General features: G+C 38.9%; 1 protein-coding gene across 11 annotated transcripts in view; it reads left to right on the forward strand.

The window, feature by feature from the left end:
• Window positions 1-21,163, forward strand: part of PPP4R1 (protein phosphatase 4 regulatory subunit 1) — a 65,801-nt gene extending 44,638 nt beyond the window's left edge. For all 11 annotated transcript variants that reach the window (XM_017819547.1, XM_017819550.1, XM_017819548.1 and 8 more), the window contains 11 exons: window positions 329-459; window positions 1,576-2,093; window positions 7,535-7,710; window positions 11,811-11,906; window positions 13,171-13,356; window positions 14,851-15,012; window positions 15,583-15,683; window positions 17,057-17,177; window positions 17,270-17,404; window positions 18,390-18,531; window positions 20,134-21,163. In XM_017819547.1, coding sequence (XP_017675036.1) covers window positions 329-459; window positions 1,576-2,093; window positions 7,535-7,710; window positions 11,811-11,906; window positions 13,171-13,356; window positions 14,851-15,012; window positions 15,583-15,683; window positions 17,057-17,177; window positions 17,270-17,404; window positions 18,390-18,531; window positions 20,134-20,297 — 1,932 coding nt within the window. In that variant the 3' untranslated portion in view covers window positions 20,298-21,163. The remainder of the gene's footprint in view (window positions 1-328; window positions 460-1,575; window positions 2,094-7,534; window positions 7,711-11,810; window positions 11,907-13,170; window positions 13,357-14,850; window positions 15,013-15,582; window positions 15,684-17,056; window positions 17,178-17,269; window positions 17,405-18,389; window positions 18,532-20,133) is intronic.
• Window positions 21,164-21,368: the final 205 nt, after the last annotated feature.

A 21,368-nucleotide genomic window follows, 5' to 3' on the forward strand; every position in this document is an offset into this window, starting at 1 on the left:
TAAAATTCTCAGCTGAGCTTTCAAATATATCTGTTTCTACTATCTTAACAGGTTCTGATTTCTCTGGTTGTGGGGAATAGGCCTGTCAGCTCGGTTACCTGTGATTTAACTGGTTTTACCCTGCTTTTTTCTTTTTCTTAACTTTTTTTTTTTTAACTTGGCACTTTATGTATACGGCTGGCTGACTCTTTCCGGACAAGAGCCTCTGCTCTTGCTTCCTTAGTACACTTATGAGCCTTCCAGTTTCTAGTAGCTGACATTTTATGTTTCATAAGACAGCAAAATTTATATATATAACTTTATTTTCCCTTTGGACCCTTTCCACTAGGTCCGCCAAGCAGCTTTTCAGTCTCTGGGGCCTTTCATATCAACTTTTGCTAATCCATCCAGCAGTGGCCAGTACTTTAAAGAAGAAGATGGTAAAAATACAGAAGATTGTGGTTCTACACAGGAAAATAGGTAAATTTGCAAAATGTACAAACTATTTTTTTCTCCTTGTTTTTCTTCTGTATAAACTGCAAGTTTCGAAAATTAACTTACTTGGATAAATTGAGTATCTTGATATATGGAGAGATCTGAATAATCTCATTTTAAGAGACTGAAATTTTCAGTTATTTACTGAAAATACAAGTTACGATACCTTCTGTGGTGAAATGACTGACTTGATAGACAAGGGAGAGCAGTGTATACTGTCTACCTAGACTTCAGGCAGACTTTTGACATGGTCTCCCATAAGAACCTCATAGAGAAAGTGATGAAGTTGGGTTCGATGAGCAAACAGTGAGGTGGTTTGATGGCTGCTGAATGGCTGGGCCCACAGGGCACTGATCAATGGTGCAATAACTGGTCATGTAACTCAAGGGTCAATACTGGGTCCAGTCCTATTTGGATGGTGGAACAGGTTTCCTGATGACATAAAACTGGGAGGAGTGGCTAATTCACTAGAGGGTAATGCTGCCATCCAGAGGGAGGCATGGACATACCGGAGAGAGTCCAGTGAAGGGCCACAAGATGATGGACTGGAGCATGTCTCCTCTGAGGAAAGGCTGAGAAAGCTGGGACTTCAGCCTGGAAAAGAGAGGGGTCAATGGGATCTTATCTATGTCCATAAATACCTGAAGAGAGAGTGCAAAGAGAACAGAGACAGGCTCTTTTTAGTGGTGCCCAGTGACAGGGTCAGAGGCAATGTCCACAATCTGAAACACAGGAGGTTCCCTCTGAACATCAGGAAACACTGTTTTTTTACTGTGAGGATGACCAAGCACTGATGCAGGTTGTCCATGGAGGCTGTGGAGTATCCATCATCTGAAATATTCAGAAGCTGTCTGAACACAGTCCTGGGCAACAGGCTCTGGGTGTCACTGCTTGAACAGGGGGTTTGGCCCAGATAGCTTCTAGAGGGCCCATCCAACCTTGATCATTCTGTGATTCTATGATTTTTTTTTTTGTTATGGTGTAAGTAAATCCACTTTGATAAATAACAAATTGATAGCATGTGTTTGAATTTTCAAGAGCATCTGTTTGCAACAAGTTTATTTTGGTTTGTAAATGTTCATTTGCTTTGGCACTCAACAGTGAACAAGTCAGGACCACAGAAGATGTCACAACAGAGGAAGAGCACAACAGGACAGAGGATCTGTCTTCACATGTTGATGGTGATGATCTTGCAACAAAACTTGAAAATGCCATGGAAGATCAAAATACAGTGTCAAATAACTCCCAGAGGGAAAGTGATTACCAGACTGAGTCATCCTTCCATTGCACTTTATCTTCAGAATCTTGTGGGGAAATGGCAGATGAGAATGAGGAAAGTTCTCATTGCTGTACAGCAGGTCTGCAGGAGGCTGGACTGAATTCACAGGAAACCTCTCTTTCAGAGCAGGAATTGTACAACTCTTTCCATTTCTGGAGGACTCCACTTCCTGAAATAGATATTGACTTTGAGCTTCAGCAGACTTCTGATATAAAACTCGATAGAGAAATACAGGAACTCACTATGCCAGTGTCTCCAAGCATTCCTATGGCAACAAGGAAGGAATTAGAAGAAATGATAGAAAATTTGGAACCCCATATAGATGATCCAGATGTTAAAGGTATGGTAAAGATACTGAAGCATTTTTAGTGTTTGGAGGTATGCATATGTTGCTTTACTTGGGCTTTAATCTCTTAGTAGTTTTAAAAGTCAGAAATTCTGCTTTCTCCTGGTTGTCAAAGAGGTTGAGGAAAATTGATGTGAAATCAATTGTGAAAATTGATGGCGAACTAAAAGAGAACTTGTATTTCTGTAAAGACGTTTAATAGGAGTATGAATCCTTCTGTAAACTGAATGCACATGCAGTTAGTATAAGGTTCTGATTGCCTGTTTTGACACTATAATCAAATAGATGGTTCAAAGGCATAAGCTGTTGATAAGCAAGTTTATTTCTAATTAGCACACATGAAAAATAAAGCAGATTAATGGGAGTCTTTTTTGAAATTATCAGTGTGATTAAAGGTGTTTTTTTTGTTCATTATCCATTTTATTTTTGATGAATTGGTCTTCTCCATTTTTTCTGCAAGAGCTTTATTGTTGCAGTCTCATGTTGTCAACTTCAATGTGACAAGTTTGTTGGATCAGACTGATAATTGATCCAAGCTGAATTCTTGAAGTGAACACACATCCTCCATTTTAAAAGCTCGTGAAGGGTGAAGAAGGGTTTTTATAAGTATGACAAGCTGGTGGAGCAGCACCTCAGAAACATGTCATGGGCTAAAAGGACTTGGCTCATTTACACATACTTACTGGAAATAGGTTTCTCTTGGTATTCATATGCTGAATAAATGGTAAAGCACGTCAAACTTGAGCATCACAGTCAGAAAGTCCAGAGGTACCACTAAGCCATGTTATTCCGGAGGTGAAGAATCTCTAGGAGGAAGCATATCTCTTTACGAGAAAAAATAGGAAGGAAAAGAAGGGACAAGTTGGGGGAAAACATTTTTTAATAAGCTGATACTGCTTTTGGCATATTTTTATTGTTAGTAGGTTGATATGCTAATAACTTTTCTTAAATCTATTTTGGGCTGCTTCTATTTAATCAATTGTGAAGTCAGCAGATAAAATTTTGTTGCTTTAGGAGTGCTTTGGGCACTCTAAGGAAAGAGGTAAGAAAACAATTTCAGCCTTGCTAATTATCTCATTCTTCACAGAACCCATCCCTGAAGCTGACTGCTAAAACTCACACTACTGTTTAGGTCTGCTTTGTAAAACTTTGTTTTATCTAGTTATAGAACATACCTTAAACACACTGATTTATGTAAGCATACATATGTACTTGTACATCTAGAATTGCCCTGTGTTATGAGGTTGTTCCTCTCATGTGTGTTCATGTCTTGTTTCAGAGCAGGTTTTTGGATTTTTTGTTTGTCTGCAGTTCTCTTGACTGGGTGCCAGGAGGTTTTCTGTGCAGTTGTTTACCAAAGTTTGTGCATTTCAAGAGAAGAACACTGTTACTAGGATGTCAACACCATGGATTCTCAGTGATCATAAGTTAGGAAAAACTTGAATTAGGGTTAGCAGTGCCACGTATTCTAATTAAAGGTGGGAGTGGATGGTCTTGTTTACTCAGTCACATTTGTACTCCATTCAGTACCTCTGACTTGGGCAAGGCTGTGTAGTGAAAACATTCCTAGTTTTCCTCTGGCCTGTGGTCTCATTATTCAGTCTAAATTCTTGAGAAGCTGGAATTTAACAACATCCCTGTTTTGATTTGGTGATGTTGCCATTTTAAGTTTGCACCAAGTGCAAATAGTATTTATTTTGCATGCTTGTCTCAAACACTGAAGTGCATGTAGAAGTGGTAGGTATCCAGACTTTAGTCTCTGAGTAGCTGACTTAATGTCTATGCTTTCAACATTACAGTTCATGAATTGTGACACACAAGAGATAGGTTCGGTCTGAGGGTGATCCGGAAGATCAGAGCCCTGACTGCCTCCTTGCTTCTGGCAATACCGGGAATTAAGGCTTCCATCTTCACCATCTAAAATTGTTGTTGCTTATTGATGATATAAATATTCACTCCAAAGATAACCTTAATTTCTTGTTTTCATAGAAATGTTATGAAATTACTTAATTTCACAGATAATTTTGTCTCTAGTATATATGGCTTACACATGTTTTCCAAACAGCCCTGGTCCCATATGGTCCATAGGGTCTTTCCCCACCGGTGCCTCCCCCTCCCCACAAGGCTAGCTATTACATTTTTATGAGTGTTGTACTGTGAGTGGGCTGGTTCTTGACAGCAAACACTAAGCAAGCTAGGGATTTTTCTTCCTCTCTGTCTTTCTTTTTAAATCCCTGTGACCTTTTTCTTGCACTTACTTTCTTCATTGATTTGCTGTCACCTGAGTCCTGGACTCCTGCTTCCATGCTGTGCTCTTGTCTTTATTGCTGTCAAGGGATGGAAGGGGAAGATGCTGTGTTCTCTGTGGTGGGTAAGCAAATGCCTGCTCTAGGAGAGCTCCTGTAACAAACTGGCCAGGCATCCTAGAGGCATCACAAGATGAAGTGGGGATGAGTTAGCAAAAGCGTGGTTTGGGAATGAGACTGTAGTGTATGATGTTATGCGTGTGTCAATAAGGTTAAGTTGTTCAGATGACCTTAACTCTGGCTGTACCTCGTCTCTCTGTGCTTGACTCTGCAAATTCAGCAGGCTTCTCCTAACGTTTTTGTTTGGGGTTTTTTTTTTGAAATATTTTCTAAACTTAAAGAAAAAAAATTAATTCCTGTAGTGTGGAACCATGTTTGAACCAGGATCATTAGCACAGTGGTTTTGAAGTCTTTAAAGATCACACTGAATTTTTATTATTTGACTCTGCAAAATAGCTAGTGATGGTAATAAGGTGATGTTCTTCCTTGTACAATTAGTGGAGGTTGATAATTTCCATTTTGCTAGTTGGTTTCAAAGCCAGTCCCTGACAGTTGAAGCAGGTGTGGAGATTTGGTGCTGAAGTTCAACCAGCAATGATTCTTTCTGAGTCAATAAAGTATGGTTTTGTTGGGTTTCATTGGGGTTTTTTTGGTGTGGGTTGTTTTTTGTTGTTGTTCCTTCCCCCACTCCCCTCTCTGCTTTGCACTGTATCACAGTATCACTGAATCACTGTTCATCCTTAGCAACTACTATATATTTGTACCCCTATCCTGTCCCTCCATATGTATTTCCCCTCCTATTCTTTTAATTTCTCTTCCTTCCTGGATTTGGCATTCCTCTATTTTACATCTCACTCCATCCTTCTGGCCTCTCCTGTCCTTCATCCCCACGTCTTGGGATTGTAGAATTGACAAGAAGCTGAGAAAATGCACATTTGTGTCATATTCTAGGGCAGGCAGAGGAAATCAGAACACATATGGTCTTCGTCCTGTTAAACCCCTAAGCAAGGGTGGTCCAGGTGTGTGCAGGCTGACAGTGGAGCATAGGTGGGGAATATGTCTTGGAAAATTCCCAATTACTGCTGTAGATACCTTCACTCTTGTTACTAGAAGAGTAAATCTTTGGAGCTCTGTGTGGATTTCTCAGTAAATACATATACAGTGTTGAAGCAGTATGTGTTTTTACCCAGTCAGGGTAAGCTTTCTTGACTTTTCAGTGAAAATGAGTTGTCCTTCATGAAAGAAGTCTTCAAGAAAAATGTCTCCTTAATGTGCAGCAGAGTAGAATTATTTTAAATTTTCTGGTTTGATTAAATGAGAATAATTTGGAAATCAACCAGGCATTTCTTGCCCTAGCAGGTGTTCTGAAATGACCACCTATTTTTTATGGGTTTTGGGGTGATTTATTTAATTTTTAAGTTTTGGAGAAATTTATTAACCTTGGTCTTTTTTATTTTCCTGGGCCTTAAAGTACAGAGGTTTATTGTAAGTGAAGTAACACCCTGAGAGAGAGATCGTAGCAAGCTTTTATTAACCTTAAAAATTGTAACATCCCTAATTTCTATATATTTATGTATTTATATAGAATATAAATATATATATTTATATAGAAATATATACATTCCTATATATATTTATATAGAAATTATACATTATAATGCATATTACATATAGATATATTAAAACTATATATTTTAACATAATCTGTTTTGTAGTGGAAGTATTAGTATGATGATTATGTTTTTAAGTTTTTAATGATGATTTTTTTCTTTTGAGGTGAATTACAGAAATATAATAAGATTATCTTTGGGTTACTCTATCAGAAATTTGATGCAGTTAGAGAATTAGCATTGCATGTTATAAAGAATTATCTTTACTCCTGTTCATCAGCCTCTACCTAGAAACCAGTGTTTTCCAGTTTTTGCTAGCAGCAGTTGTGTTATAATTTTTTAGGCTTCTTGTAATAGTTGTATTGCATATATGTTTCTTTTATCTATGAATGAGTCCAACTTTCTGTGTTTAATTCTTGTTAACAACCATATTAAAACAGCTAAAGGGAGAAATTCAGATTCTGTAGCTTAGTATAGCAACGTGGGATTGAAAACAAGCATATGGTTTGTCGTTTATTTTAACAATGAACAAACCTTGGAAAAGACAAAATATGAAGAACAGAGCTTCTGGATGCCTGAGTAAATTTAATGAGTGAGGAGACTTCCTTACTCTCTTGGAAGGAAGTGGAGAAGGAGAGTGGCAGGGTAGATTAACCTGCACTGAATTTTGTGTTGCTTGCAGTGAAGATTACCTCTGATACTTCATCTGCTCCGGTCAGGCTATATCCAAGGACTGTGCTTGACAAAGCTTTTTTCAAATTAGTATTAAGCAGAGGGATATGAAGCAGAGCAGTCTCAGAACTGCTGTATCTTTTTCAGAAGAGTGATGGCAGAGCATGAAGTGCTAATGTTTTCTTTTGATAAATAGGAGGACATCAAACAGTACAACCTTCATAATTTGTTTGATGGATGCAATGAGGCTAAAGTATCCTGTCCAGAAAAGAGCTACTGGTATCCTTCTGTATAGATCTTGCTTTAGAGCTGCTATAAAACCAGAAGAATTTACTAACCATATATATCAAGAGACACAATTTCTCAGAACTTAAGTGCTTTCTATATGAGTAAACATGTTGTTAACCTTTATTTGAATTACATTTCCCGTCTTTCTCTTACTCCTACCTCCCTCAAATGGCCCAGTCTGTAAATTAATATTCATGTGCTGTTCTGCCCAAAAAAGTATTTGCACCATTGATATGTACTGAGATTCTTAAAGAACTGATCCTGCTATAACAGCAGTCTCTTGTTCCTGTTGGGTTTGGGGTTTTTTTTTGTTTGTTTTGGGGTTTTTTTTACTTTAAGGATGAATGCTGTGGTTTGGTTAAGCACCCTGCCAAAAGAGTAGAGTGACACTCTAATTGTCCCCACTTTGGGATTTACCAACAGTTAATGATCTTAGGTTTGTACCTCCCCTGTAGTTCCTCCACCATCTTTCAGTTAATTAGTCACTGTCTGAAAGTTGATTTGCTAAAAGTTTTATTGCAATTTAGTCTCTCATGTATTTCTCTTTCATATGCTGCAGCACAAGTGGAGGTGTTGTCTGCTGCGCTCAGAGCATCCAGTTTGGATCCTCAAGAAGAGACAATGGCCAGCATCAGCAAGGGAACAGATTCACAGACTGAACTAACCATCAATGACCAACAAAGTTTTAAACCTATACTGGGTGATATTGTGCCTTTAATTGGTGATAATGTTGAGGTAAGAAGCGAGTTTTGTACTCTTATTCTTTTTTTCCCACTAGGATTTCCAGGGTTCCAGTAACAGAGCTGTATTTTGCATTTGTGTGGTGATTGCAGCCAATTGCTTCCTACTTTGGCTAGCATGGCATTCGGGTTTTTTGGCTGGTATTAAAGTGCTAGCTACTAAAATAAAATGAGTTGTGTTGGGTGCCTTTGTTTTTGCCAGTTCTGTGCTTGTCCATGTAAATTTTTGAAATTGTTTCTGTTAAAATCTCTGTTGTGACTGTCACATTTGAAAATGTTTTAATGCTATTGCAGTTTATTGCTGTGAAATTACCTTCCTTAAAACAGAGCCCTACTTAAAATAAGACAATCCTCTTCTCCGGTGCCCCCATGTGACCTGGAGAATGAGGTACTTTGTTCTCTTTGCTCCCTGTGAAATGATTTATAGTAGTTTACTGGTCTGCATAAGAGAAGTTCAGGACTTGCAATCTAAATGTCGTATGGACTGCTGAAAGAGAAAGTGATTCTAGCCATCAGTAACATCTTAAGATTTTGTACTTACTTCTTCAGCCCCCCACCACTGCCCCCTGCCTGACTGTAGTTGTGGCGTTTTGATACTCTTTTTCTGTTCTTTACTGTGTGTCAGCCAAACCCACTATGTTCACTGCATATCATGCCACAAGCTCTGGTGGTATTAAAAGCTATGGCTATGCAGAAAGCAATGGTTCCAAAATGTGCTCCATAAAACCACAGCGATTTGTTCAATCATATTGCTGAAATGGTATTTTCAGATGAAATTTTTATGTCTTTGAAACATCTAGGAGTTAATGTCAGTTCAGTGCAAACATTTTCATCCTTCTTTAATTAGAACAGTGTTTCTGGGTGACATTTTAATTAACTTCTCACCTAAGCTGTTGGACTACCATCTAAACATATGAGGAGTTTAGGAACGTGACATTTACTTGGATACTGCTGATTATACACAATCATAATTTAACTTTACAAATGCAGTTGATTTTTTTCAAAATGACCAACCTGCCCTGATTCCTTTATGTCAGGCTTGATATGATTTTTAATCATAGGATCTGTTGTAGTCACTTCTTTCTAATGCCAGTCTGCAAAATGACAGTGTAAATATATCCTCTGTCCTTAAGAATTTTTGGGGATGGTGAGGGTGGTGTTTGTTCAGAGGGACTTGTCCTACGTTTTATGTCTTTACAGAGTATGGTGCTGACAGAAAGTGTAACAACCTGTCACATTTCTAGTATATGTTAGTTTTGCATGTTTCGGTTTTATGCTTTGAAAGAATGCTCTTAATCTGTCAGTTCCTTGTTTGTTACTGGCACTGAATCAAGTCCTCATTTCATAAGTGAGCGGATATTACAGAGGTGACCTAGAATTCTGGGAATCAAGCTGTGATCTGTTGAGCAAGTAGACTGTTGCCCCTAGCAGTGAAGAGAGCTCTGATTTTCACAGGTGGTTGTTCGGTTTTTGTTGGTTTAGTGGTTTTTTTTGGTGGTGGTGGGTTTTTTTGTGGTTTGGTTTTGTTGTTGTTGTGTCTTTGCTTGTTTTTTTTGTTTGTAAGTCTCAGCATAGCAATGTGTCGACTGGGTACTGGACACTTGACAAAAAAATCAAGCTAAAGTATTTTATTTGAATGCAGCCTGCTCAGCTGTACACAGATACCACCAGGCAAAACACACTTTGCTTGTCCTTCAGTAGCTGTATTGGCTCCTGAAGGAGTTATTGCTATGTATTACTAAGAGGTTCTCTATTCAAATGAAATAAATGGTGTAATAGAGTGAACCAGTAAGATTTTGGGACATGAAACTTGCTTGTTGAAGGTAGATGTTTTATTTTTACTCAAGAGCCATTGTTTTTATGTTCTTTAGGTTGTACATTCTCTAAAAGGTTTGGTAAAGGAATGTAAGCCTTAAGAAATTCCCCAAGTCATATCCACCCAGTGGATGGGTGTGGGAGTCCTTTTTTCCTTTTTTTTTTTCGTTAGAGATAGAAAAGAATGAAAAGAAAAGGAAAGGAAACTGAATTAAAACCAGTCCACTCCTGTCTGGCACAAGTATCTCTCTTTAAGAAGAGGAGCTAAAGGAAACCTCACCTTAGAGATTTGTAAGGCCATGACAAAGATTTTTGCATCTCAGAGGCAGTGGTTCACCAGTTTGGTAGACAAGAAGCTTTCAGGTTAAACCCTGCTGAATTTCTGTGTCCTGGCTCTCTGAAATGCTCAGTTCAGTGTGTGCCTGGAAGAAGTACAGATGGAACTTCATCTTCAGGAATAGAGATACTGCATAACTTAAATGCTGACTGATGCTGTGGTTCTGTACAGAAGTTCTTCCTCTCTGAAATGCATATTTGACTTTAAAAGTGGCTGGGTAAAAATGTTCCCATCTTCAGTATATTCAGTGTGTGTATATATATATGACATATTTCAACTTAGTTCAATCCATAAAGTATGATTTTTATTTTGTATTTTTTAAACTTAGCCTTTTGGAACTGGGGTAGCAGAGAATGTGTGTGATGGAGTCCTTTCATTTTTTTTGTAGCAGAATGGATGACTAGCCTTTGTTCCTGTGCTCCTGGACAACTCATGAAAAGCACTGTGGATAGGGTGTGCTGACAGCCTTGTAATTTCTTGATTTGAAAGAGGTCAAAACTGGTGAATTTCTGGCAATACTGCAAATGATCTCTTTTTCTGGGGAGAAAAACCCAGCCAAATAAAAGGCTAAAAAAGAGTGAAGGAATTGACTGTCAAACTAAAAATCCTGCAGAGGTGGTTTTCAGAGCCTCTGGAGGTTTTATAGTTGGAGTTGTATGCTGCTGGACACATTTAGTTGGGGAGTTACTTGCAGATCTGTTCTTTCCTTGGCTCTTTGGCACTTTCTTGCTGCTGCTTGATAAGCCCAGCAGGTGACATGGGCTGCTGTGCCGGCAGTATGCAGTTGCCTCACAGCTCTGCCTGGTCTTTATCACCTGTAATTATACCTCAGCAACTAAAATTACAGCCCAGTTCTTAGATAAAAGCAGCTCATGGGAGAGGAAAAAGCAACTGTCTGAAGTCAAACCAAGGAAGACAGATGGTATCCTGGAGGCTTTTTTGAAGAAGTCTATAGTTTGCTCGAAAATTCTCGTTGTCAGAATAATCTGAACAGCTGGTAGAGTAGGCGTGTTCTCATTGCTTGTGTTGACCCTGGGAGCTCACCCTGCAGCGTCTGTGAATAGATAGATACCTTGGCTCAAATCTAGCAAAAATGCCTTTGTCCTGTGCCACCACACAGCAACCTGATCTGCTTTTCTAATATTCATCACATACTTCTTGAAACTCATGGTTTATTATGCAAAGTCCACTGGATTTGGAGAGCTCCACTTGTACGGAAAGTGACAGTGGTACATCCCCTCAGCAGCACAGTTCATCACAGCATATGAAACCTCTGCTGCTCGGCAGAATTCTGAAACAGAGTCTCAGCCCTTATCTTCAAGGTCCAGATATGTAACCAGGATGCTTGAATGATTGCTAAAAATTATTTTAATAGAACTGATGAGAGAGGTTATGACTGTTGTCAGCAGCTATGGCCAACTAGGACTCCATATTATGAGGTGAAGCTTATCCATAGAGAAGGTTGTAGAATAGTCACCTCTAGGAAATGAGCAACAGCGTAAGTCTCATCAGTTTCTGCTCTTCACTGTGAGGGTGGCTTTGTTTTGACTTTTTTCTAGTACAAATCCAAAGCAACAAATCCAACAAAACCGGTTACAGGTGTTTTCTCATTTTCCATTCAGGGGACAGGCAGTGCGACCCATATGTTGGTTACATTTTCCTTAATGCGGTCTCTAAGTTACTCCTCTCTTGTGATTTTTCATTCCATAAGAACCAAAATGGAGCAGAATAAGAAGAGCTTCAGTTTGAAATTGAAAGCAAAAAGATTTATCTTTTGATTTTGGGCTGTAGCAAAATTGTATTTGATATTAAAACATATTTTCCTTTAATCTAAAAAAAAGACTCTGAGGTTAGGGCAACACTTACTTCCTCATGTTGATATTTCTTTTGTGTTTAATCCTAGAGTGTATTTTGTGTGACCTTCTATTTTCTTTTTTTCACAGAGTATGGATTCTACACTTCACTATATTCATAATGATTCAGATTTGAGCACCAACAGTAGTTTCAGCCCTGAAGAAGAAAGAAAATCCAAAGTACAGGTAAACGAAAGTGACTTCTGGTTTTCTTATGTGTATCAGATAAGTGGAATTCTTTTTATGTGTATGAGGATCACCTTTATCCTTTTCTTTCAATTATTCCTGATGTGATATGGTTTCTATTAAATGAGCAGACGTCTTAAGTAGTTTTAAAATATTCCTTCTTTCCAGAGATAATGGCTTAGTTCAGCGGTTGTTTCTGTTATATTTATGCGTAAGAGATCACAATAGTTTTTTGACATGAGGTAACAGTTGTCATAGATTTCCAGGGTCTAGTTTCAATTGGTTTAATTTTCTGTGGAAGCGATGCTGTAATGGAAATTAGGTTATTGAGGAAAGAGGATTTTTTAATTACACAATTTGAGTGGAACCACCCCCACCCCATGATAGCTTCTTGCAGAACAGTTGTGGAAGTATTTCACTGAGCTCCAACTGTCTCTCTGGTATTTTTTCCCAAAAGGAATCAAATGTTTGTTGTAACATAGTTTAGCATTAAGTGTGCCACCGTGCAGCACACTTGAGTGGGAACTTCAGTCCCTCTTGTTTCTTGTCAACAAAGCTATTGCATGGCTGTGTCAGGGAAATATTCTTGTGCACCCCTTAGTAGAGTCAGTGCAAAGATAGTGGTGAAGTCAATGCAAAGAGATTTTCACAAAATTTTGATTCAGATGCTTTAGTTTCTCAGTGGACAGAAGGATTAGTCTTCACTGGAGATATCTTTGTCTCCAGAGAAGCCTTTTCCTTCCTGTTGACTATTCAGGGAGTTTGGAAGCAATATTGAACACACTATACTCTGCTCCCTGCTTTTAGTTTTCTTCTCTCCACCTTCCCAAGATTTTGAGAGGATTAAAAAGGTTTTTTTGAACAAATCTCATCATTTGCTGTTTTACCTATTATTATGGATGGGTTAAAATGGCCAGTTTGCACAACCCATGAGCCTGAATGTTTGCAGAGAGGTAGAATGTAGTCTTTTAATTTCCTGCTCTACCTAAGACAATAGTGATCCACTTGTTCATCTGTTCTGTGGATCTGTATATTTTCAGATAGCCCCCAGTCATGTCATAGTTACTTTGGAACCTTTTGGTGGAAATTAGGAAGTACCAAGTCTTTGTGCTCTTATTAAGACACTGTAATTAAGTAATATTCTATAGTTATGGTAGAAAAAAATGTTTGTTTTTTTTTCTGACAGTGTACCCGGGAATTTTAGTAAGCCTTATGAGGATTAATTGAAAATAGTATAAAGGCTCTACCCTTTTGTTGCCTGCAGGATGTTGTACCTCAAGCCTTGCTGGATCAGTACTTATCAATGACTGATCCATCTCGTGCACAAACAGTCGATACCGAGATTGCCAAGCACTGTGCCTACAGCCTGCCTGGGGTGGCACTGACACTGGGCAGGCAGAATTGGCACTGTCTGAAAGACACCTATGAGACACTGGCATCTGACATGCAGGTAAGCTCAAGCAGCTCTCACAGCAAATGATCTGAACTTCTGTGATGTGGCAATGAACAGTCTGAACCTCTGTGGTGATTTCTCTTGTTTACTGAGTTGGGTTGCCCTGCTTTTTACATGGAGCTTTCCACTGCTGATGTTAGTTATTTATATAAGGAATGAAGGTGTAATGGTTGTCTCAGAAGAAGCTGGGGGTGTGTTGTGCTCAGGTAGTAAGGAAATGGGGTGGTTAGAGTGGGAGGTGTTATCTCCAGTAGGAAAGTGAGGAGTGGTCTCCGATTTCCTCTGCTTGCTTGAAATCTTGTGGTGGTGTCTGGGAGTCTCATAGGTATGAGAATCTGGGCTGTGCTGCTCTTCTAGCAGACATTGCCCCTGCAGGCACGTCTGGAGCTCAGTGAGTCAACCTCACGCCAGGCCTTTGGTGCTGCATCCAGTTAGTCATAAAGGAATAACATCACTTGTCACCACGCAGCACTGCCGCTTTAAAAACAAATGCTGGAAATAGCACCATTTTCCTTGTTGTCAGGTGGTAAGGAGGTGGCTTTGTTCATTTTGCTGTTGGTTTGCAGTTGTTTCCCAGACCTCCCTTGTTTCCTTTTTTGGAGATGCTCTTTGCATTTTTTTAAATATTCTCAGACTACTTCACCTCTCTTGAACTTGCTGCTTGCAATGTCAGAGCAGCAGTGATACACAGTGAACAATTTTTACATGGCTGTTGCTCATGTTTTCCAAACTCTTCTGCAGCCATTAAAAACAAACAGCTAATAAATTTAAAACACAAGTAAAAACAAATTACCCTTTGTTCAAAACAGTCTGGAGTTCTTTGCCAGTCTAATCTGAATTAAGATCAAATCACCAAACCAGGGCAAAAGAACAGTACCCAGGCTAGTTGGAAAGTGCTGGCTAGAGAATAGATGCTCTTTTATTTTTAAAAGACTTATTTGAAATAGCTCCTTGATTAAAATAGTGCACCCTCAATTTAGGCTGTCTAAAAGCTCTACTAGTCTTGGGCTACTGAGCACTCAGTGTGGAAGAAACTTTACCTATTATGGAAGCTAAAATATCCCAGCTGAAATATTGTGGCATATATATTTTATTCTGCTCTATAAATTAAATGAGGGAGAGAGTAGTCATTGAAACTAATTTATACAAAAGAATTTAAGGCAAAAAGTAATGTGTGCAAGACTACTGATGTCAGGAATACTATTTTCCTTCCTGGCACCCATAAAGTTAAAATATTTTCATTACTTCTGTTTGCCTGGTTCCTTGGTATTCAGGTGGAAGAGATGATACCTGATCATTTGTCCTCTCTTTAATTTTCCTTTTTGTTTTTTCTTTTAAATTTCCAATTTAACTTTCAGTTGTTACATAAGACACTTTGAAGATGTTTGTCAGTACTGTAGCTTGCTGGGAGTCCAGCTTGGATACTGACCTTCAATAGAGGGTTAAAATAGAGCACTTCATATCAATAACATTAATTTATTTATGTTGCAGTGGAAGGTTCGGCGGACACTGGCATTTTCTATACATGAACTTGCTGTCATCCTTGGAGACCAGCTTACGGCTGGAGATTTAGTTCCTGTCTTCAATGGCTTTTTGAAAGACCTGGATGAAGTCAGGATAGGTGTGCTTAAGCACTTGCATGACTTTCTGAAGGTATGTCTGTGTTCAACTGTGGTCAAGTGCAATTACGAGTGATTAATTTCTTTGTAGGCATCTACTTTTTAACATAGCACCAGTATAGTTTTGTGGAAATCTCTGCAGATTTCTGTTGAATACTAGAGTATATTTTACAGGAGATCTGTGTTGCTGATACTTTCTTTTCTCTTAAGAGCCTTGTTTGTGCATGTTTATTCAATATATAGATGGTAGTGGATGATTTTTTTGGTGGCTGTAACCTCTCTACACAACTTATCAAATTTCTGTAAAAGTTTTTCTGTAACTGCTTCATTTTTGGAGCCGAAAGACAAAAATCATAAAACTATCTTTACTGCCTATGCCTCTCATTTCCTGGAGTAAAAGTAGAGGCTAGAGTAGATTTTGCTTTTCAGTAGTGCCCCATGCGATTTTACCCTTAGGGTTTAGCCCAGGAAGGCAACACCATTGCTAAAGATTTGGGGTTTTTAAATAAAGATAGGTGTTTCATTAGCTGTATTTTAAAGCTCTTGTTCTATCTGGTGATTGTATCCTATAGTTCTTTATGTATGTTTATATTTACTGTTACAGCTTCTTCATGTTGACAAAAGACGAGAGTATCTTTATCAACTTCAGGAATTCCTGGTGACTGATAACAGCAGGAACTGGCGTTTCCGTGCTGAGCTGGCCGAGTATGTTGTTTTCTGAATACTTGTTTTTATTGTTATGGATATTTAAAATTGTGAAAATAATGTAATGGATGTTTTACTGTAATATACTTCATTTCATTTTTCAGTAGTAGATAGCCCTTATCCTACTCAACCCCTTGCTTAGAAATTCCCAGTAGTTGTATATCACCTATAATAGTTGGAGCTTGAATGTTTTTTTCTCATCACTGTATATTGAAAGCATTACCCTTCTATAAAAGGGAAGCTGCCAGAAGTTAAGACCACATCTGTTGCTCTTGCAGTCGTTAGAAGTGTTCTAGCTGTTATTTCACTCCCAGTTGCTGTATTTGATGGGTAGGCTGAATTCATGACTATGAAATGGAGGAGATCAGGGTCTCGAGGGGACTGACAAAAGTGAGTAGCAGTGTAGTGGACCTTGGACTTCATCTGAGCAGACTTTTGCTCATGAAAGAGGTGTATGTGAAAGTATAGGGAAGGTGCTGATAAGCTGGGGCAAGTTCAGCAGGCAGCCACCAAGGTAGTCAAGGCTGCAGCACTTACCCTGCGGGGAGAGACTGTGGCCAGGGCTTCTCTAGCAAGAAAAATGAAAGGAACATACAGTAATGACTTATTACAGTGTGTCTAGTGAATTAAATTTTGAGAAACCTGGTTTAACAACTGATCATAATGGTTTTACTACATTTGAGTGTGATTTTGATTCACCAGCTACAAATCACTTACCTGTTACTGCTGGTATGAAGACATTCTCTGGACTGCCTGTAGCGTGTCGCGTCACTTCTTTTGACATACTCTCTGCCATCCATGACATGTACTAATGTCTGAAACCTGCTGAAATCTTAATCAGCTCTTTGCGAGTTGAAGAAGACTGGTAATTTCTCAGTTGTCCAGTACACTCTGAAGTAGAGCAAGTTTATTGATAAATCAATGTACTTAAGTGACCGAGGATACTTATCAAACTAAGTCAGAGGGGTTGCTGTATAGCTGTACACGTGTTTTATGTGCGACGTGTCTTTACCAGGTATTCAGACGTTCGTGCGTGCCCAGTGTCACAGCTGGCTCACTGTGCTGCACCTACGTTGTAGCTGTTATCAGGATCCCTGATAAATGTAGCCTTGGTCTCTTGCCTCTGCCCTAGCTTTTCATTCTTCAAGCTCACACAGCGTTTTGCCAGTATTGTGAATAAGTGGCAATTTAATATTTGCAAGTGACCCATAGTCAAACTGATGGCACTGAAAAATAGGAGATTTTGCTTCCCAGTAATTTTATTATAGCCACATTGCATATTTGATGTGTTATCATATAAATTATGATATTCAGTTAAGCTACGTTTTTTCTTATTATAATATGCTCTGTTTGGTTTTTCTTCCATCTTGTAGGCAGTTGATCTTGCTTCTAGACCTGTACAGTGCCAGAGACATCTATGACTACTTGCGACCTATTGCTTTCAGCCTCTGTGCAGACAAAGTGTCTTCTGTCCGTTGGATTTCCTACAAGCTGGTAAAGCAATCTAAATAAATTTAGGATTTCAAACTTCTGAGCTTTGGTGGTCAGAAAAAAAACTTGAATTTTTTTTTTCTCATTTCTTCAAGGTTAGTGAGATGGTAAAAAAGCTGTACATGGCTTCAACATCAACCTTCGTGGTAGACCTCATGAATGAGCTTGTTGAAAAGTTCTGTAGATGCCACAAATGGTCTGGTCGGCAAACTTTTGTCTTTATTTGCCAGGTGAAATGTCTTTTTGGTTTGTTTTGGTTTTGCTTTTGGGAGGTGGTGATGGTGGTGGCCAGGATTATGGGGCCATGGCAACTGGAACTCTCCAGCTGAATTTTGACACTATTTTAATGGATATTTGAGAACTTTGTTTCCAAGGGAATAGCTTCATGGCTGCTTTCTCCTTTGTTTCTCCACTGATGAGCTTGAATACATCTTTAGCTTAGCATATTAGCACCAGGTCATCAATTCTGATGTTTAATATAGGGCAGAAATGTAGCAAAATAATCCCTGAGTTGAGAAGTTTCCCTGAGCTGTGTTGATTTTTATAATATTCTGCAGTAGCCCACCATCCTTTTGGGTTACCCTTTAGAAATCAATCAGCAGGAGCTGCCTGTACCCCCTTAGCTGACTTGTGCAGCTTGGCAAAACCAATGTATTCTCAGCAAAATAAGCAGAAGAGTTGAAACTAGCTGGGGTCCCACGGAAATGGTCAAATTTGGAGGGTGTAGCAGAGGTGCAGATTGGGAGCCAACATGGCTGCTGCCCAAGTGGGACAGTTCTTAAAAGTATTTGGAGAAATGTGAGCTTTGAACTTCCTTAGAGAAACACGGTTGGGTACCACAGATGTTTATTGAGATGAACCATTCTTGTTTTAATATGGTACCCAGGTAAAACAAAGACTAAATTTTGAGAAGGATTGAAAAGGTCTTCTACTTTCCTTTCCTGATTTCAAATGGTACAGTCATTAAAAAGAAAAAAAAGGTAAGTTCCAGACTTTATTGGGCTTGTAACTGAGCCTGAATTTCCTCAACTCTAACTTGCTTCATTATGTATAGGTTTGTGCTAGAAAGTATTGTACCATATTTTAAACCTTTGTGGATACTAACTACTGTATCCATGCTATGAAGTTAATAGGATCTGTTAGCTCTGACTGTGTGTTGGGATTTTATCCTCACTGTGCTGAAATTTAGTGAAATTGCTTCTGTGTTCTTGCCAGACTATCAGTGAAGATGATTGCCTGCCCATGGACCAGTTTGCTGTGCATCTGTTGCCACACTTACTACACTTGGCATCTGACAAGGTTCCAAATGTTCGAGTCCTGCTCGCGAAAACATTAAAGCAAACCCTTTTAGAGAAAGGTTAGTGGCAGAGAGAGTTGCAATGGGCTGACTGTGTGGGGATTTTTTGTGCCTTCACTTTCCTATAGTGAGCTGGAAAAGAAGACACAATATCAAACGTGGGCTGCTCTTGCTTTTACATTCTCCTTGGCGTGGGATGTTACCTTGGCTGAGATAAAACTACGACCCTTGTTGTGGTGTCAGACCTGCTGTTGTGTAGTGCTGAGGAAATATAAGTTCTTGCTCATATGCCAGCCTGTTCTTTTGGTGTCATTTTCCTTGAAGGAGCTAGTTTGTAGAGGTGTCACCAAAAAACAGAAATGAACAACTAGGAACTGTGAAGTTGTTGAGCAGTACCCTTTATTTGGTTAAAAAAAATAAAAATCTGTTCATGTTCTGTGTAAAAAGAGTAAGAAAGAAAAATCCTTCCATACAAATTCACTGTCTGTTTTCTCACTGGGGGAGAAGAGGTGGCTGCTTTGTGGTATTTTATATTTATGGTAGCAGTGAGGAAAAAAGCTTCTCTGTGTTCTCTTCAGGGAAATAAGCTGCAACTCTCAAATTACAGACTTTGGAAAAGGCTTAGGAAAGCATCCCTGGTGCATAGCAGGTGCCAGAGGAGTCAGCAGTGCTCAGAGTCCAAAGCACTGTAAAGGAAAAGAGCATTAGAAATATTATGCTATTCTGTAAAACAGCAGTGTCCACACTTGGAACACTTCATCCAGTTCTGGTCACTTTTCATTCTCAAAATCATGCACTGGGCTCAAGGACTGCTGAAGAAAAATGCAGAATGCTCAAAATACTGGACAATGCAAAGGATGCCAACACAGTGAGCACTGGGCAGTTGTGAGCTGCCTTGTGCATGCTGGAGACTCTGAATAAGCATAAGGAGACAGTTAAGATGGATCAGTTGATGTGCAGTGATTTATCCTTTGTTAACTGTGCCAAGGATCTCACTGTTCTTCCTGCTGTCCTGTGGTATTGGTATTTTTGTGTGGTCCCTGTCTCAGAGATGTTCTGTGTATGATTAGGGATGTTGGATAGATTTAAAAGGCAGATTTAAAAAATAAGTTCAGGATTTTTTAAACCTCAGACCTAAACTGCTCTTCCTGTGAGCTTTTGGTAGTTAAGTTGCTTTTGTGCACCTTGTGTTCTGTAGTTTATGAAAACAGTCAGATGTTGGCACTTCTTCCACTCTTATTTCACGTTATCTTAGTTTTATCATTTGATAATCATTTGGCAAGGTTTGCAGTGAAATGGAGCGGCATGGCCACAAGCTGGTGATATTTTCTCTCTGTCCTAAATACAGGCACACTCCTCCTGAGTCATTTGCAGGTTTTTTCTTCCTCTTTGGCCATGGAGTCTGTCACACTTTTGTACTGAAGGGCCATAGAAATCCTGTACTCGAACAGCACCAGTAGAGAAACTGTGCTCTGTAAGATGGAATGAAATTTTTTAAAAGGTATATTCAGACATGCATTTTGAGCCCGCCCAGATATTCCAGTTTGACTGTAAGTGTGCACTGTCCTCTGAAATTTTATATCTCATAGTAGTATGCTGAGGTTTGCGTTGAACCATCTGCTGTCTTCTCCCCCCATAAGTCTTGTGCATTTTCTCTTACAGAATATTTTCTCAATTCTGCCAACTCTCATCAAGAAGCTGTGGAACAGACAATTATGGCGCTTCAAATGGATGAGGACAGTGACGTCAAGTATTTTGCAAGCATCCACCCTGCCAGTACCAAAATTGCAGATGATGCCATGAGCACTGCTTCTTCCACTTATTAATGAGTTCTAAATGTTGCTATAATTAAAAAAAAAAAATAATTAAACAAACTATCCTCAAATGCTTCTAAAATGGTTGATTTAGAACAACCTCTTTGGAAGGAGGGATTTCTTGTCAGATTTAAAAGGTGGATATTATCTAAACCAGGGATTTTAAGTCAAGAAAAAGCAAACATACCTATGTCAGCTTGACTTTAGAAAAACACTGCTCAGAGGATTATTTTTACCACCGAAGCCTTAAATCTTCTGTCTTCCTGAACAAATGAAACTTGAATTGGCAGATCATTTTCATTGTAGAAAGGATGTGATTTCCAGAGACCTGCATTGTTTCTCCTGAGGAGTTAACTTAGCGAGTATTTTCTGTAGCAACTGATAGATGGAATGGCCGGAGAGGCAAATTTGTACCAGGACGTGAGACCTCCAGTATTAGCGCTAAAAGTTTTTATCATTCAAGGACTTGATTTGTGTGCAGCTGGGCACACCCTTAAGTGGGAATAGCTTTGATGTTTGTAAATGGGGAAAAGTAGAAATTTGGATTTCTCTTAAGGGCTCAGTGCTAACACTAAACTAGAATCTGATTTTAATCCTTAAATGCAGCATATTGCTGTACCCATTAGCAGAAAACTTTGCTGAGTACCTGTGTCCTAATTATTTTCATGCTGGTCATGACCTAAAGGAAATTTATTAGCACATGTACTTTAAGTCAGGTATTTTTAACTTGATCATGATCGGCTCTGAAGGTGCAACTTTTTTCTTCATATACTGTACATATCTGTGAGCCTCCTTGGAGTGCTGCAGTCTTTAATCATGTTGTTTAAAAGCTGTTGTGATACAAGTTGTTCTCTACTTGTCCAAATAAAATTTATTAATAAGATTGAAAAAAATCTTGTGACCTTTTTAAGACATTAAAAGAATAAGTTTGAAATTTAAGTGGCCTTTTTCTTTCAGTTCTCTACACTTCGATGGCTATTTCAGGGGCAAGGGGTTTGCTTAATGATTGTGAAGAATTTTGCATTTTGAGATGGAATATACTACAGCATAGATGTACTTTGGCTGTGTAGACAAGGTTTTGGT

Source organism: Lepidothrix coronata, unplaced genomic scaffold, assembly GCF_001604755.1.
Source record: "Lepidothrix coronata isolate B3197 unplaced genomic scaffold, Lepidothrix_coronata-1.0 Scaffold75, whole genome shotgun sequence".
NCBI lineage: Eukaryota > Metazoa > Chordata > Aves > Passeriformes > Pipridae > Lepidothrix > Lepidothrix coronata.